Source organism: Trachypithecus francoisi, unplaced genomic scaffold, assembly GCF_009764315.1.
Source record: "Trachypithecus francoisi isolate TF-2019V2 unplaced genomic scaffold, Tfra_2.0 Lachesis_group11, whole genome shotgun sequence".
In the NCBI taxonomy this organism is placed as follows: domain Eukaryota; kingdom Metazoa; phylum Chordata; class Mammalia; order Primates; family Cercopithecidae; genus Trachypithecus; species Trachypithecus francoisi.
In genome coordinates, this window is record NW_022681456.1 from 106460044 (window position 1) to 106479161 (window position 19118).

Sequence of the window (19118 nt, forward strand, 5' to 3'; positions counted from 1 at the left end):
GGCAAGCAAACCAGCCATGACCTTGCTCTCAAATAATTGTTTTCTTTCTTTCTTTTTTTTCTGAGACAAGGTCTTGCTCTGTTGCCCTGGCTGGAGTGCAGTGGCCTGATCTCAACTCACTGCAACTTCCACCTCCTGGCTTCAAGAGATTCTCCTCCCTCAGCCTCCCAAGTAGCTGGGATTACAGGTGCGCACCACCACACCTGGCTAATTTTTGTATTTTTAGTAGAGACAGGGTTTCATCATGTTGGCCAGGCTAGTCTCAAACTTCTGACCTCAAGTGATCTGCCTGCCTCAGTGCTGAGATTACAGGCGTGAGCCACCATGCCTGGCCTGTTTTCTATCTTGTTTTTTTTTAACCCCCACGTGGAAACTTAGGCAGGGATTTTATTTCAAAGAGTTTCTTTCCAAATACTGTGGTGAAACATCTATTCCATTTATGTTTCAGGCTTCACATGATTCAATGTCAACCTGACTTTTAAGTTCAATAGTAGTTTCATTTTTTAAATGTAAAATTGAGTAGGAGTAATATCCTTGAACATGTTTCTCCTCCAATCATCGGACCTATTGAGTCTAGAATCCATTTTATTTTGAGAGCTGCAGCTACGTGTGGTTTCTGTTAATATCTGAAAGTAATTTTTAATATCTCAAGGTTTCAAATAGTGATAATTGTGAAGGTTTCAAGTAGTGGGGGAGAGACGTGAACTGTGAGTAGGGAACGTGGATTAAAGGAAATGAAAAGTTGATAATAGGCACTTCATTTTCAGGTTTAAATAAATATTTAGTGAAATAAAGCATAAATTTAAAAAATGGATAAGACATGCATGTACTATTGAATGTGTACTAATAAATGAATGCTCATAGTTGCCATCCAGATAAAGAAATAGAACAGTTGAACACACAGAAGCCCTCGTGTGTCCCATTCAGATCACAAACTCTGTATCTTTCTACTGGTAACCATTATCCTTACTTTTGTGATAACCTTTCTTTGCTTTCCTTTATGGAGTGTGTGGATTCTTAACACTATAGTTGTGCCTCTTTTTGAACTTAATGTAAATGAAAAAATAAATCTATATTGTGTGTGCGCGCGCATGTGTGTGTGTGCTTGCGCACGTGTGAATACTCCTTATTGTTTGAGCTTAGTATTATGTAAGATCTATCCAGGAAGGACCAACCCTAACATTTGTGGGGCCTGGGACCTAAATATAGACAGAGATGACATGGTCCACTCCATATCTGTTCCCATCCCAATTCTGCCCTGTGCTCCAAGGGGTCTTGCAGACACTGCATAGATAGCCATGCCACCTGCAGGCAGATGACCTTTGCCTGTCCTTTGGACTTAGACCTGGGTACCCTACTAGTGGTGTCTGCTCTTGGGATGATAAACCTAAGGAGCACATCAAGTTTATATATATATATGTTCTTGGTGAAACAGTAACAATTATTATTTTTATTAAATCTTGGCTCTTGAGCAAATGTCATTTTAATATTCTGTGTGATAAAAGAGCAATGTCACATAAAGTACTTTTACATACTTAAGTACAATGGTTGTCTCAAGGAAAAGCAGTTATGTGATTGTCGTGAGTTTGTAAGTGGAACTACTCTTTTCATCGAGCACCATTTTTACTTGAAAGAACAAAGTATGAATATGAATGCAGATTTGGCCATTTGGCAGATTTTATTTATTTATGTTTTTGAGACAAGGTCTTGCTGTGTCACCCAGACTGGGGTGCAGCTCACTGCAGCCTTTACCTCCTGGGCTCAAGTGATCCTCCTACCTCACCCTCCTTAGTTGTTGGGACCACAGATGTGCACCACCGTGCCCAGCTAATTTTTAAATTTTTTGTGGAGACGAAGTCTCACCATGTTGCCCAGGCTGGTCTCGAACTCCTGGACTCCAGCAGTCCTCTCGCTTCAGCCTCCCAAAAGTGCTGGAATTGCAGGCGTGAGCCATGGTTCCCAGCTTGCCTTTTCATATGTTTATTGGGTTGCTAAATATGTTCTTATTTAAAGTGCCAACTTGTTCAAGTTTTTTGTTCACTTTTTTATTGCTGTCTTTATAATTTCTTGATGACAAGAAACACATTTAAATTAAAGGCAGTTTTGTTAATCTGCCTTATGTTTGGAATTTGTTGTGTCTTTAAAGACTCTTTTCCTGACCTTATATTATAAAGACATCCTATAGTATTGATGTTATCATTCAGAGTTAGGTCTGTAATCCTAGAAGTTGATTTTTGTATGAAGTAGGAGCCCAATTTTTTTTCCACCTATGTATATCCAGTTTTCCCAGGACCATTTAAAAAGGCAGTTCTTTCCCCTCTGATATGTCACGATGATACCTTTGTCATGTACACATGAGTTTGCTTCTGGATCTCTGTTTGTGTTCAGTTGTTTTACTTGTCTGCATAAATGCCACAGTCTTGGTCTCTCAGTCATTATAATGAGCCTTGCCTGCTAGGAAAGTTCCTTCCACTTTGTTCTCCAAGAGCGCCTTGGATATTCTTGGTCATTTTCTTTCCATGTAATTTTTAGATTTGGCTTATCAAGTTGATAAACTTTTGTCATGCAGTTTGTTTAAAGAAAATAAAATGCCCTAATGTGATTTTTTTTTTTTTCATTTGGATTACATTGAATACATAAATCAATTTAGGGAAAATCAACATCTTTATAATATTGAGGCTTTTTATCCATGAGCTTGAAATGGCTTCCTACTTTAATAACTTGGTAAAGTTTTATATTTTCCTTATGGATCTTTCACTTCTTTTGTTAGATTTTTCTCCACTTAAGTATTCTATCTTTTAATTCTACTGTAAATAGTGTTTTTATTTTCTAACTGCTGCTATTACATAGGAATATAATTTTGCATCGGGCCAGCTTGCCTAAACAGTTGATTTCAAAAGATTATCTGTCAGATTTTCTGGGCTCTCTATCTCTGTAATTGTATCATCTATGTTTTATGATCTATGACAGTTATATTTTTTCATCTCCAAGCTGATATTTTAAATTTCATTATTCTTGCTTTATACTGGTTGTACATACTTAAAATGGTTGCAGTAGGCAATTTGTGATGTTCCCAATTTGATAAGGAAAGCCTTTACATTTTACCATTAAGTATAACGTTTATTGCAAGCTTATTATAGCTATCCTTTGTCACTTAGGGAAGTTATCTTTGTTTTTTAGTTGTTATATAGGAAACTTAAAATAATCATAAAAGCTAGTTTAATTTTATCAGATGCATTTGCTACATCTAATGAGATGATCATATAGTTTTTTTTCCCTATAAACTGTTAATATAATTAATCACATTAATTGAGTTTTTAAAATGTTAAACCAATCTCCATTTCTGGGATAAATTCAACTTGATCATGTTGTATTAGCCTTTTGTATATCTTGCATCTATATTACTGAATGAGATTATCATAATCTTTACTTGTATTTTGAAGCCATGTCATTAAGTGCATGCAATTTTTATTAAATTTTTAGTTGACAAATAATTGTATTTATTTATGGAGTACAATATAGTGTTTTGATATATGTTTACATTGTAGAGTGACTAAATCAAGCTAATTAACATACTCATCACTGCACATATTTATCATTTCTTGCGATGAGAACATTTGAAATTTAATCTCTTAGCAGTTTTTAAATATATGATACATTATTATTAACTATAGTCACCATGCTGTCCAGTAAGTCTTGAAAACTTTTTCCTCCTGTCTAATTGAAATTTTGTTCCCTTGGACCAACATCTCCCAATTCCCCAACCCCTAGACTCCTCTGGTAACCGCCATTCTACTCTCTACTTCTCTGCTTCCATCATTTTGGCTTTCTCAGTCCACATATAAGTGAGATCGTGCAGTATTTGTCTTTCTGCACTTGACTTGTTTCACTTAGCATAATGTCCAACAGGTTCCTCATGTCACTGTAAATGACAGAATTTTCTGTTTTATAGCTAAATAACATTCCATTGTGTATACATACCACATTTTCTTTATCCATTCATCTATTGGTGGACAGGTTGCTTCTATATCTTGGCTATTGTGAATAATGCTACAATAAACACGAGAGTACAGATACCTCATACTGATTTCAATTCCTTTGGATGTGGTCCCCAAACCCTGGGCTATGGACCAGCAGTGGTGTGTGGCCTGTTAGGAACTGGACCGCACAGTAGGAGGTGAGCAGCTGCAAGTGAGCATTACCACCTGAGCTCCATCTCATCTCAGATCAGTGGCAGCGTTAGGTTCTCATAGGAGCATGAACCCTATGGCGAACTGTGCATTGCAGGGATCTAGGTTGTGCACTTTTTATGAGAATCTAATCCCTGATGATCTGGGGTAGAATAATTTCACTTGGCAAACCTCCCCACGCTCATCCCTGTGGAAAAATTATCTTCCACAAAACTACTCCCTGGTGCCAAAAAGTTGGGGACCTCTGCTTTTGGATATATACCCAGAAGTTGGCTTGCTGAAGCATATGGTAGTTCTATTTTAATTTTAATTTAATTTAGTTTAATTAATTTTTTGCACCTAGGTTGGAGTGCAGTAGTGCAATCATAGCTCACTGCAGCTTCCAATTCCTGACCTCAAGCCATCCTCCCAACTCATCCTCCCAAAGTTCTGGAATTACAGGAATGAGCCATTTCACCCAGCCCTATTTTTAGTTTTTGAAAGAATCTCAATAAGTTTTCCATAATGACTGTATTAATTTACACCACTACCCTCAATGTACAAGGGTTCCCACATCCTCACTAATACTTGTCTTTTATCTTTTTGATAATACTATAAGTATGTATAGTTTTAAAATTATGAAATTTAAATTGAACCTTAGGAAGTTGCCACTCTGTTGCCACGCTGGAATGCAGTGGCGTGATCTCGGCTCACTGCAATCCCTGCCTCCCGGGTTCAAGCAGTTCTCCTGGCTCAGCCTCCCAAGTAGCTGGGACTATAGGCACACGCTACCATGCCTGGCTAATTTTTATATTTTTGGGAGAGATGGGTTTCACCATGTTGGCCAGGCTGGTCTCAAACTCCTGACCTCAAGTGATCCAACAGCCTTGGCCTCCCAAAGTGTTGGGATTACAGGTGTGAGCCATCGCACCCAGCCTTGAAGTTGCCTTTTTTATCTTCAGTAGTGCTTCTTGGTTTTAAAGCCTTTTATTTTATAAATAATAATGGAACCTTGCCAGTTTTATTTCAGAAAGTGTTTGCAGGCCAGGTGCAGTGGCTCATGCCTGTAATCCCAGCACTTTGGGAGGCCGAGGCAGGCATATCACTTGAGCCCAGGAGCTGAGACCAGCCTGGGCAACATGTCAAAACCTTGTCTCTACAAAAAATACAAAAAATTAACTTGGGCATGGTGGTGCACGCCTGTAGTCCCAGCTACTCTGGAGGCTGAAGTGGGAGGATTGTTTGAACCCAGGGGGTAGAGGTTGCGGTGAGCCAAGATCTTGCCACTGAACTTCATTCACCCTGGGTGACAGAGAAAAACTCTGTCTCAATAAATAAATAAATAAATAATAAACAAGTTTGCATGATATATCTTTTTCTGTCTTTTTAATTCAGATATTGTCAGCTGAGTCCAATCTGACAAACTTATCTTTTAACTGAAGCTTTAGTCCTGTTATATTTAAAAAACTAATAATATATTTGCAGTTAAATACAACATCTAATTTTGTGCTTTTTAATTATGCATGATTTGTATTTCTTTTTTTCTCATGTAAGTTTTTAGGGTATACATCTTTAAAGGCCTTACTTTTCGTTATCGTTCAGTTTAACTTACTTTCTAATTTCCATTTTTGTTCTGTGACCTATGGTTTATTTAGTCGTGGATTTATTTTCCAAAATATGGATGGTGTCCAGTCATGTTTTTGGTATTGATTTCTGGCTTATCTTGTGGTTGGAAAATGTGTGAATTCTACAGCTGGTCTGTGTAAGAATTCTCTCTGTGTCAGTTAGGGAAGTTTGTTGTTCCTATCGTTCATATCTTCCATATCTTTACTAAGGTTTAGCCTGTTTGTTCTATAAATTACGTAGAGAACCTGTGTTAAATTCTCCCATTAAAATTATTGATTTTTCTCTTTTCTCTGTATTTATCAGTATGTATCTACTGAAGTCTTTTCAAATCCCTGCTCAGTGGTTTGTTCAGTACAGCACTTTGTTTGAGGGAGGTGACATGGCCCAACATAGTGTGGTCTTGAGCTGCCTGATTTCTGTGATTTAGGGACTGAACCAGCTCTGGTCACATCTGGATTATCTACTGTCCAGCATTCAAATGAACAAGATTAAATGAAAGGATATGGGGGTACTCTTTGGGGCGTGATTCTAGATGTTTTCTTCTTGCTCTCTTAAATAAAGCCTAAATGTGTTACTCAGCAGTGTGGCTCCTGCAAAGCAGAAGAGAACTCAGAATTCCTACCAAATTCTGATAATAAAACAACTTTCCACCACCTCAACCATTGTTTTTACCAGTCCAGTCAACTGTTAGCTTTCCTGGATTCAATGATCTCAAGTTGAGGTCAAGGTCAACAGCTTTATGGGATGAATAATATGAGCGCCCATAGGAAAGTCAGTCTCTTGAACACAGGGATTGTTTTCTTGTAGTTACCCTCTAAGATTTTCTCTGTTTTATCTCCAGTTATTTGAAGGATTGAAGGCATTTCGAGGAGTAGATAATAAAATTCGACTGTTTCGGCCAAACCTCAACATGGATAGAATGTATCGATCTGCTGTGAGGGCAACTCTGCCGGTATGTAAATGTAGGAGTTTCTTTTGTGTTTAATGTAACGAGGCACGTTGTTGACCACCAAATATTAATTTCTGAATAGTTAAATATTCAGTACAAACCATATGAACCGTATGAACATTAACATTATTTCTGATCTACTTTAGTTAGGTAAAAATACAAGAAAATGGCCGGGCACGGTGGTTCACTCCTATAATCCCAGCACTCTGGGAGACTGAGGTGGGCAGATCACTTGAAATCAGGAATTCGAGACAGCCTGGCCAACATGGTGAAACCCCATGTCTGCCAAAAATACAAAAATTAGCCGGGTTTGGTGGCACATGCCTGTGGTCCGCTCTACTTGGGTGGCTGAGGCATGAGAATTGTTTGAACCTGGGAGGTGGAGGCTGCAGTGAGCCAAGATAATCACATCACTGCCCTCCAGCCTGAGCCACAAAACGAGACTCTGTCAAAACCAAACCAAAACAAAACAAACAAAAAAACCAAGAGCATAATACCATTTGGCAATTCCACAATTTTTTTAATCAGTGTCTGTGGGGGATTCATATGCATGTGAGAGATGAAAGAATAAGGAAGAAAAATCTATCTCAAACTAAAATAACGTTTGAAGACCACATGAAATTAATATTGAAAATGGAAAATATGGTGTGCAGCACAGGTAATTTGGGGATATTTTGCCTAATTGCTTTAGATGCTAGCAAGATATAGTAACTTAATTATTTCGATATTTTATCTTAAGTAATGTTTTGAGATAAAAAGATACCAAAACAGTTTCTCATGGCCATTGAATCGTGGCTGTCACAGTTTGTTATGGAGCAGAAATCATTGTAAGATGGCTTAGATTTTTTTTTTTTTTTTGAGACAGTCTTGCTCTGTCATCCAAGCTGTAGTGCAGTGGCACAATCTCGGCTCACTACAACCTCTACCTCCAGGGTTCAAGTGATTCTTGTGCCTTAGGCTCCTTAGTAGCTGGGATTACAGGTGCATGCAGCCATGCTCAGCTAATGTTTTATTTTTATTCTTAGTGGAGACATGATTTCACCATGTTAGCCAGTCTGGTGTTGAACTTCTGGCCTCAAGTGATCTGCCTGCCTCTGCTTCCCAAAATGCTGGGGTAACAGGCGTGAGCCACCGTGCTCAGCTTCAGGGATTTAGCCCAAGCTACGCATTCAGGAAGCCCGAGGACAGCTAAATCCAAGTGCTCTTCATTCCTCTGCCTATTTTTGTAACCCGCATTTCACCCACCTCCTTTGGAGGCCATAATATAGTAGCAGAGGGGAAATTAAGGTAAATTCTTTGGACTAGGTCATAGTTTCGCTCTTCTACCCATTACAGCTAGATCACTGGGAAAAAATCTTTCACGAGGTCAGGAGATCGAGACCATCCTGGCTAACACGGTGAAACCCCGTCTCTACTAAAAATACAAAAAAATCTAGCCGGGCGAGGTGGCGGGCGCCTGTAGTCCCAGCTACTCGGGAGGCTGAGGCAGGAGAATGGCGTAAACCTGGGAGGCGGAGCTTGCAGTGAGCTGAGATCTGGCCACTGCACTCCAGTCCGGGCGACAGAGCGAGACTCCACCTCAAAAAAAAAAAATAAATAAATAAAATGGGACCAGAAGGAAAGGGAAGTAATATTTGTTAGACATCAATTTTGCTACCAACTGTGTTATGTGATTTCACAATCCTTATCTGTGTAATCACAGCAGTAAGGCATTGCTAAGAAGGTTGTTGTACAGTTTATTAGTGCCTTTGTACAGAGAAGAAAACAGTCCAGAGAGATTAAATGACTTGTCTGAAGTCACACAGAGCAAACGGACAGGGCAAGAAATTAGATCCACGGTTTTTTTATTCGTGATAAAGTTCTCTTTTCACTGAATTCTGTCTCTAGACAGCAATACCAGGGGCCGAAGCAGGTGCTACAGGGTTCACCTATGTGATTGGCAGTCCCAGTTTCTATAACATTACTATGCTACTATTGCTGTTACAGGTTAATATTTAAATAGACAAATTCTGACATTGTGAACTTTACTCAGATGCTTATGACTGACTCATTTCTACCTTAGGTAACCCATCACATCTCTGAAAGTATGTGTCTCTGCCTTGGAAGTGAGCAGAGACTATTTAAATTATTTTATAAAGTATCACCCATCTAGTAGATGTATTTTTTTTCTTTAGAAATGAAGTGTTCTTTGCGTTTGCCCATTTTCCTATTGGCTTATCTATCTCGTCACTGACTTTGGGGATATCCAAATATATATATCAGTTAAAATCTTTTGTTGATCATGCTACCAATAACTTCACCCTGTTTGTTGCTTTCACATCTTTTGAAGAATAGAAGTCCTTAAGTTTCAAATAGTCACATTTTATCCATTTTTTCCTTTATGATTTGTGTTTTACAACTCCTACTTAGGAATCCTTTCCTACCTTAAGATCACAGAGATATTTTGTGCTTTTTAATGAAAGTCTTAGTATTTTGTCACATTTAAGTATATCATCCAATCAGAATTGATTTGGGGATATGGTAAGAGGTAGGGATCTAATTTCTTATCTTTCACATGTAGATGGCTCATCATCCCATCACAATTTTTGGGGGGAAAATCACAGAAAAAATGGTTTGGTTTTATTATTACTTAAAAAGTTTTTTATTGGTACCATAAATTTACATATTTATGAGGTACATGTGATGTTTTCATGCATGCATATAATGTGTAATGATTAGAATAAATATGAAATAAATAAAAATTGGGCCGGGTGCAGTGGCTCACGCCTGTGATCCCAGCACTTTGGGAGGCTGAGGTGGGTGGATCACGAGGTCAGGGGTTCGAGACCAGCCTGACCAACATGGTGAAACCCCATCTCTACTAAAAATACAAAACTTAGCTTGGCGTGGTGGCTGGCGCCTGTAATCCCAGCTACTCAGGAGGCTGAGACAGGAGAATTTCTTGAACCCAGGAGGCGGAGGTTGCAGTGAGCCGAGATCGCGCCACTGCACTCCAGCCTGGGCAACAGATCAAGACTCCATCTAAAATAAATAAATAAATAAATAAATAAATAAAATAAATTAGGATAATTAGGATATCCATCACTTCAAACGTTTCTTATTTCTTTCTTTTTTTTTTTTTTGAGGCGGAGTCTCGCTCTGTCACCCGGACTGGAGTGCAGTGGCCAGATCTCAGCTCACTGCAAGCTCCGCCTCCCAGGTTTACGCCATTCTCCTGCCTCGGCCTCCTGAGTAGCTGGGACTACAGGCGCCCGCCACCTCGCCCAGCTAGTTTTTGTATTTTTAGTAGAGATGGGGTTTCACCGTGTTAGCCAGGATGGTCTCGATCTCCTGACCTCGTGATCCGCCCGTCTCGGCCTCCCAAAGTGCTGGGATTACAGGCTTGAGCCACCACGCCCGGCCTCTTATTTCTTTGTGTTGGGATTATTATTATTATTATTATTATTTTGACAGTCTAAATGCTTCAGTGAGGATCATTTATTATTGTCACATTATGAGAAAATTCTGTCATTTGTTATATTTTTCATTCTTTCAGGTATTTGACAAAGAAGAGCTCTTAGAGTGTATTCAACAGCTTGTGAAATTGGATCAAGAATGGGTCCCATATTCAACATCTGCTAGTCTGTATATTCGTCCTACATTCATCGGAACTGAGGTGCAAACTGACTCCTTATTTTGGGGTACTTTGCTGGGCAAGTTATTACTGGAGGTAGCAAACATTTTCTGTAAAGAGCCAAACAGTAAACATTTTTTGGCTTTGTGGCCATATAATTTCTAATAAGAAATTAGATCCCTACCTTTTACCATACCCCAAAATCAATTATAATTCGATTGTTTACTTAAATGTGACAAAATACTAAGATTTTTATTAAGAAATACAAAATATCTCTGTGACCTTAGGTAGGAAATGAATTTTTTTTTTTTTTTTTGAGACAAGGTGTCTCTCTGTTTTTATTTTTATTTTTATTTTTTCCACTTTGTCACTTAGGCTGGGGTGCACTGATGTGATCATGGCTGACTGCAGCCTTGACCTCCTGGGCTCAAGTGATCCTCCTGCCTCAGCTTCCCTAGTAACTAGTACTACAGGCATGTGCCACCATGCCTAGCTAATCTTTAAATTTTTTATAGAGATGATGTCTCACTCTATTGTCCTGGCTCGTCTCAAACTCCTGGCCTCTAGCAATCCTCCCACCTTGGCCTCCCAAAGTGCTGGGATTAGAGGCGTGAGCCGCTTCACCTGACCAAAAAGAATTCTTAAACTCTGCCATTTCAGTACTAAAGCAGCCACAGACAGCACATAAATGAATAAATGCAGTGCTGTTTGCCTTGCCCGATTAAGACTAGTCATGCTATTCTAAGTTTACAAGTGCAGTGCTTCCCATTGTGGCAGCACTTCTCTGAGGTAGAAATGGTTTTAAAATTTCGGGGAGGGAGAGCTGCTACTTTTCATTTTCCTAAAGTCTTGGAATTACTTGGCACGGAGTGAGAATGGAGAAAAATGGTGAAAATAAAGTTCACATAGAAAAATGGTGAAAATAAAGTTCACAGTGGGAGTTACGGAAAGAAATTGAAGAGCTGGGATGATAGGTTTAAGTAACATGACCTTATGATTTCCTGGTGGGTCACAGTCTCTTAATTGGGTGCCCTTGTGAACAAAGGCATGGATTGGGTATGCCTGGAGGGGCCAAGGCCTTTTGAGTGGATGAGTGTATTTATATGAAGACCCTTTATTGTCTCTGGTATCTGCTAGGCAGCGGTGGCTTGAGAGTGGGTGATATTGAGGGATAATTGATGGAAGGAGATTGAATGTGGCTGGCAGGTAGAGTGGGAACATATGGAGACATTCGGAGTACGAGAGTGAGATGGTGCTTTTATTATAGCCTAGCCATTCTGTTCTCTACTAAGTGTTGTAGGGTTACCAGGTTTTCTACGAGGCTGTATGAATGCACAAGGTAGAGAGATATATAGGGCCAAGGAATAAATACCGAAATGTTTTCTTTGGTATCCTTGATATCTTTCGAAAGCCTTTTAAGGATCTAGATAACAAATTTTGTGAATTGCAGTCTGACAAGTTTTAAAGAATAGGGACAATTTTAAAAAGTCATCTACTTTCATAAGTTTTTTGACATTTTAAGATAATTGAACCTTTTTTTTTTTTTTCCAACTTTTAAGTTCCAGGGCACTTGTGCAGGTGTGTTATATAGGTAAACGTGTGCCATAGTGGTTTGCTGCACAGATCAACCCATCACCTATTACGCTCAGCATCCATTAGCTATTCTTTCTGATGCTCTCCCTCCTCATGCCCCTCCCGACAGGCCCCAGTGTGTGCGACTTCCTGCATGTGTCCATGTGTTCTCATTGTTCAGCTCCCACTTATAAGTGAGAACATGCAATGTTTGGCGCTCTTTTAATACTATTTTTAACTTTATGATAGGAAGAAGTACTTTTAAAGTTGGTTGAAACATTGTTACTGATCTTAAAGCACTACCTTCCAGTTATTCTGAGGTACTTTTTCAGTCTAAGATCTGATACTCCTGTTCCTGGTTTGTTGAGAATTTTTGTCATGAATGGATGTTGAATTTTTGTCAATTGCTTTTTCTGAATCTCTTGACATGATTATGTGGTTTTATACTTTATTACATTATTAATGAATGAATTATATCAATTTATTTTTGGATGTTAAATCAACCTTACTTTCCTAAGCTAAATCCTACTTGGTCATTGTGAATAATCTGTTTTTTTATCTTGCTGTATTCAGCTTGCTAGTATTTTAATAATTTTTGTGTCACTGTTCATGAAATATATTGATCTAGTTTTCTTTTTTCTTTCTTTCTTTTTTTTTTTTACATCTCCCTCCTCTTCTTCTTGATCTAGTTTTCTAATACAGCTGCACTCCAACTTACAATGGTCCTACTTAGGATTTTTTGACTGTATGATGGTGTGAAAACAATATGAGTTCAGTAGAAACTTACTTTGAGTACACATACCATTCTGTTTTTATACTTTTAGTACGTATTCAATAAATTATGTGATATAATCAATATTTTATTATAAAATAATACAGTTTTAGATGATTCTGTCCTACCATAGGCTAATATAACTGTTCCGAGCACATATAAGATAGGATAAGCTAAGCTATGATGGATGTTTGGTAGGTTAGGTGTATTAAATGCATTTTCACCTTAAGGATATTTTCAACTTAGGAAGAGTTTATTGACTTGTAACCCCATCACAAGTTGAGGAACATCTATATATCTAACGCTATGATCTAGTAAATTCTTTAGACTGCCAAAATCCTATAATCTAGAGTTAGACAAGATCTTAAATCAGGTTTTGTGGTCCATCTTATAGTTGTGATCATTCTCACTATTAGGGAATTCTTAACTTTTGCATTTGAATCACTGAAGTGTTATTTAAAATACACATATGGAATCTCATCCCCAGAGACTCTGAGGAGATCTGGTGAGCAATTCTGATGCCTGCCCACATTCAAGAATCTTAGCACAAAAGCCCTGCCAAGTGGTTCTCTTTCACTATACACTCTATCAACTTATGTACTTGAACATACTTTGGACCTCAAAATCAATAATTTTTAAAAATCAACTTCCTAATTGTGAGGTAAGAGTTGAAGGAAATAAGGAACATCGTTTGGGGAGTCAACATTATTTATATTTGGTGGTATATTTATATCAACTATCATTTTCTAATTAATGATATAGGCAGAATAAACCATCACTTGTGATTCAGAAAGAAACATGATACAAATAACATTCAGTAATGTATATGGATTTAAATAGTTCCGCCCCCACAGATGTTACACAATTTATGTTGGTAATGATCATTCATTAGGTTTTCATGGTGGCTACATTTGATATGTGAAGTACTGGCTGGAAGACTGGGGCTAGTAGCTCCAGGTTTGCTGGGATTCTTTCATCAGAGATGACTAGCTTTTGCTTGTGTTTTTATGTTACTTGTTTTTATGATGGGTATATCCTGTCATTGTCTTCATAGAATAATTACAAGCTCAACTCTGTGTCAGTTATGTTCTTGTTTTTGTTTTTGTTTTTTTTGCTTTTTTTTTGTTTTTTTTTGGTCTTGTCTTGCTTTTGGCTGACTTCTATGTGTTTTTCTTTCATGTCCTTTTCATAGTTAGATTAACTGGGTCTTACGTCCAACAGATATTTTGATTTCTTTGAATGAATAAATCTATGTTAGGCTACTGTATTAAGTTTTATAAATACCTAGTTGATCACTTGTGTCCGGTCTCTATTCCCTGGTATGGTAGTCACTGTGTATATAGAACATTGAGGATTCTATAATGGACACAATTGTATTGGGCCCCAGCCCAGACTCAAATCTAAATGTGTAGAGCCAGGATCAGAGACTCTGCATTCAACAAACGCTCCAGAGATTTCACAACCACTTTTAAAGGAATCACCATCCCAAACCTTGTTAAGGAATGAAATATATGTCTGCCAGTAATTTCAGTGCTTTAAATCATTGAAAGCTGAACTTTTAATGGCACCAAAGTGGAAATATTTATGTAATTGAAAACTAAATTTCGTCCTAATGGTAGTGATGAGTTCACTTCCATAGGCCCTGATACGACAGTCTAATATTATTGTTTTTCACACTAAATAAGATTCAGTTGCTGCCATATAATTAGGGACTGGCTCTGCTACTGGACTTAAAATATTTCATTATGTTTGCCAAGCTCTGCCTCTTTACATGTTTTATAGTTAACTGATCCTTCATTTTTATTTTATTTTATTTTATTTTATTTATTTTTGCGACAGAGACTCACTGGGTTGCTCAGGCTGGAGTGCAATGGTACAATCTTGGCTCATTGCAACCTCTGCTTCCTGGGTTCAAGCGTTTCTCCTGTCTCAGCTTCCTGAGTAGCTGGGTCTACAGATGCGTGCCACCATGCCCAGCTAATTTTTGTACTTTTAGTAGAGACGGGGTTTCACTGTGTTAGCCAGTCTGGTCTCGAACACCTGACCTCAGGTGATCTGCCCACCTTGGCCTCCCAAAGTGCTGGATTACAGGCATGAGCTACCATGCTCTGCCCCCTTCGTCTTTAATAGTCTTCATAGATACATACTTGTTGTACCAATGTTTTTGTGCAGTTCCTCATGATCAATAATTAAAACAATTACTAAAATCCTTAGAGATTTATGATGATAATAAACAGAAGTGTGTATTACTGAAACATGTTTAATTAACTGTTCATATATAACCAATGAGTAGGGATTGTCAATTAAAAATGCCAGGCTACCAGTGTGTGGAAAGTTGAAGAAAAAAACAACCTGAAATTCAGAATACTCCAAAATCTGAAATTTTTTGAGCACTGACATGATGCTCAATGAAAATACTCATCGGAGCATTTCAGATTTCATTTTTTCAGCTTAGGGGTGCTGAATTGGTAAGCGTAATGCAGATTAATCCAAAATCTGAAAAAAATCCTAAATCAAAAACAGTTTTGGTCAGAAGCTTTTTGGATAAGGGATAGTCCAAGCTTTTTGGACTGAAGCTTTTTGGATAAGGTATATCCTATAATACATAAATACATAATACAGGATAATAACTGACCTGAATGTATAGCATCAGTATGGTACACAAATATTTAAATCCATGTACTTTGTTGGTTGTTATATTATATAAACTTCTTGTAAAAAGTTTAGAGAGTAAAATCATTCACATTACCAAAAGATTTCTCATATTTATAAAAAGGATTATAGTAGCATTTAAATCAGTATCTCCTAAAGTATTTATTTATGGGTTGTTAAATCTAAAAGAGAAGCTACAGGCTGGAGGGCTCTAAACTACTGCTGATTACATATCAGTTGGGAATTAAGAGAAAATCTCAGATCATAATATTTAAATAAAAAACATTTACATGAATGATTTCTAAATTTTCACTTTACTAGAGAAGAAACTAAAATTACATGACTGTCATGTTCAATATTGGATACCTAACAGCACTGCATCCAAAGAAGCCAGCTTTTGCTGATTTTAACCTCGCTCTGTTTAGTAACTCCATGCAAGTGCAGTGGTATAAACACATGTGGACACACAGACCCAGACCTTTATTTCCTCGGGGATTGTGGTAAGTGTAGAGGTGCCTTGACCATAGTCAATAGCAGAAATATGCACAACCACAAGCTCTGAAATTCCATTTGATGGTGGCTCTTAGCCTTCCACTTTTTAGGCATATCTCAGTCCCATTTCATCCCACTCTCTCCATTTGGGAGGTGGTAGAGTGAGACAATACTAAACTATACCAGGGCTGAGAATAAGTGTCTTTGAAAAAGGTAGAATCTGATGCTAGAGATAGCCCTGGAAACTGTCAGGAGTTAGCCCACGCAGCACCTGTGACCAGATCCCAGGCTATCCACCGCAGATTTGCTAGCTATTTGACTTTTTCAAATATACTGTATTTGACTTTTTCAAATATACTCAAAGACAAGCTGACTTTGGCTAATGCAGAGGTTGATTAATTCCTCAAATTCAGTAAACTTTATACTCCTATGCTTAGATTGTCCATAAGTATGTTTCTGGAGTTGAGCTCAACTAGAAAGAAGCTGTCTGCATTTAGTTAATACCAGCACTGGATGCACACAATACAATTTGAATAATGTAGAGCAACATTTCCATTTTAAAACCCTGCTGCCATTTTGTGACTGGGCAGAAGAAAGGCTGGAGATCAGATTTGTCAGTCTCAAATGGTTCACTCCTTCATTTCTGGTTCACTCCACAGGGAGCTTAAGGACATGTGCATTTCATAGACATGCCTTTCTTTTCCTTTTATCACCTTGTTTTAAATCTTTTTTTTTTTTTTTGAGGCGGAGTCTCGCTCTGTCGCCCAGGCTGGAGTGCAGTGGCCGGATCTCAGCTCACTGCAAGCTCTGCCTCCCGGGTTTACGCCATTCTCCTGCCTCAGCCTCCTGAGTAGCTGGGACTACAGGCGCCCGCCACCTCGCCCGGCTAGTTTTTTTGTATTTTTAGTAGAGATGGGGTTTCACCATATTAGCCAGGATGGTCTCAAACTCCTGACCTCGTGATCCGCCCGTCTCGGCCTCCCAAAGTGCTAGGATTACAGGCTTGAGCCACCGCGCCCGGCCTTGTTTTAAATCTTAAGATTGCACATACAATTCAGCCTGTAATCATATCAATTCCCATGAAAAATATTTTCTTTATTAACTGCCTCTATTTGTGCTTTTACATCTAATCATCTTTTTCCTTCACAATTAGTTTCTATGAACAGAAGAATCTGAAAGATTTAAAGTCTAGTTAGCACAGCAGCAATTTATAAATCATTAATTTGGGTACTGTCCTTACCTTTAATGTATTCTTTTTCATAGTCCTATTTGAAATACATATACATATATATATTCCATTGTTTATAAACAATATTCAGTTTTATTTGCATAACTCAATATATTTTATATTAACAGCTCCCTTTTAGTGTCTTGAGACATCGAGTCTGTTTTTAGAGATACAGCCTATATGCCTTGATTTTAGCCTGTTATAGTCAGCTTATTATTATCTGGCCACTCTTACCAATGAGTACCATCTTGAGGCTGTTCTTGCTCATTTCAGCTTTTACAGGGGATGTTTTTTACTCTTTGGAGTTTTGGTACACCAGGTTATTCATTATGCTCCTCATTCTTGGTACTTCCATCATGGAGCATATAAAGTCCCTCTCTTTCTTTTATTCCCTCTGTCTTCATTCACCAGTCTCATTTCCTCTCTTTCCACTAGAAATCATTCTCATGTATCGGATTAATATTATTTTGGCTTTTATGTGTTTTTAAAAATCTCATCGCTTTTTATACATGTAATTTTAATTTATGTAAATGAATTTGTCTTACAGATTTCATCGTGCTTCTTCCCTTTTCTGCCCAGCACTGTGTGTTCCATTTCTATCCAGTCTACTATGTGTACATCAAGTCCATCATTTCTGACTGCTGCATAGTTCATGATGTGAGGCATCTTTCACATTGCATCCCAGTTCCCTAACTGGAATCCCAATTTCCTGCTACCTTACACAATACTCCAGTGAACAGCTGCAAAATCATACAACCCAAGGAATTATTGAAAGTGATTATATCCCAGCAAAAGGCCCAGGTCCATCTTACACTTCCACCCCAGTAAGGTACTGCTACTTTTCAGGAATGGCCTGGTCTCTTTGGTGAAAATGGCATTTGGTCTGTTCTCATCACTGTCCCCTGGCGTCTGAAGTGACCCCACGTGTCAGGCACTGTGCTCAGTGCTTTCCATGCACTAACTCTGATAACAATCTTTTTTTTTTTCCTCTTTTTGAGACAGAGTCTCCCTCTGTTGCCCAAGCTAGAGTGCAGTTGCATGATCTCAGCTCACTGCAACCTCCACCTCCTGAATTCAGGCGATTCTCCCGCCTTAGCCTCCCCAGTAGCTGGGACTACTGGCGTGCACCACTGCACTGGGCTAATTTTTGTATTTTTGGTAGAGACGGGGTTTTACCATGTCGGCCAGGCTGGTCTTGAACTCCTGACCTCAGGTGACCCACTCGGCCTCCCAAAGTGCTGGGATTGCAGGCATGAACCACTAAGCCCGGCCTGATAGCACTCTTGTGAGCAGGTGCTGCCGCACTATTTTAGGGATGTGGAATTGAGGTCCAAAGAGGCGAAATAAGAGTCTGTATGCTCTTAACCTCCATCCTGCAACATCTCTTATATGTCAGTGCCTGCGTTAAGTCTAGGGATACTGTGCTGAGCAAAAACTATCTTCTTGCTTTCACAGAGCTTGGTGTCTGGCAGGGAGTCAGACTTTCGTAATATAAACTCACTAAATGAGTGCATATTGATGGCGGTCACTGCTGTGAAGAAGTGGAAGTGGTTAGCATGGAAACATAGCCCTGATGGAGTGACTAAGTTCTTTCCCATCTCATTCTACTATGTCTACTGTCATCTCTACTTTTTTCTTTTCTGAGCTATCAGCTTTCTTGCTCTCAAATATATTTGATGTATTTAACCCGATTTTATATATTGTATTATGTATTTTATAACATGTGTATATATCATATAATACATATACATACATACACACAGCCAGTGAAATCTCAAGTTCAATTACAATGCTTCTAAGTTTAGGACATCCATTTTCATTTTGGCAGAGAAAATATCTGGTAAAAAATTCGAGTAGAACCAAAGGTATACAATAGATGGGAAGTTTCCTTTTCACTCTCACACTCTCATTTCAATCCAGGGTTCTACAAGCAATTCCTATTGCCAGCTTTTCTTATACCCTTTCAGAAATACACACACATACACGCGCACACAGAGACACACACACACCCTCTTACATGTATTTGTATGTTATCTCTCTTTTTA

The 19118-nt window shown here is 38.4% G+C and overlaps 1 protein-coding gene across 4 annotated transcripts in view; it reads left to right on the forward strand.

The window, feature by feature from the left end:
* The window catches only part of BCAT1 (branched chain amino acid transaminase 1), a 140138-nt gene that overhangs the window by 62055 nt on the left and 58965 nt on the right, over positions 1–19118 (forward strand). For all 4 annotated transcript variants that reach the window (XR_004439986.1, XM_033222673.1, XM_033222672.1 and 1 more), the window contains exons 4-5: positions 6637–6747; positions 10280–10399. Coding sequence is in view for 3 of the 4 variants with exons in the window: in XM_033222673.1 (XP_033078564.1) it covers positions 6637–6747; positions 10280–10399 (231 nt within the window). In the remaining variant the exon portion in view is untranslated. The remainder of the gene's footprint in view (positions 1–6636; positions 6748–10279; positions 10400–19118) is intronic.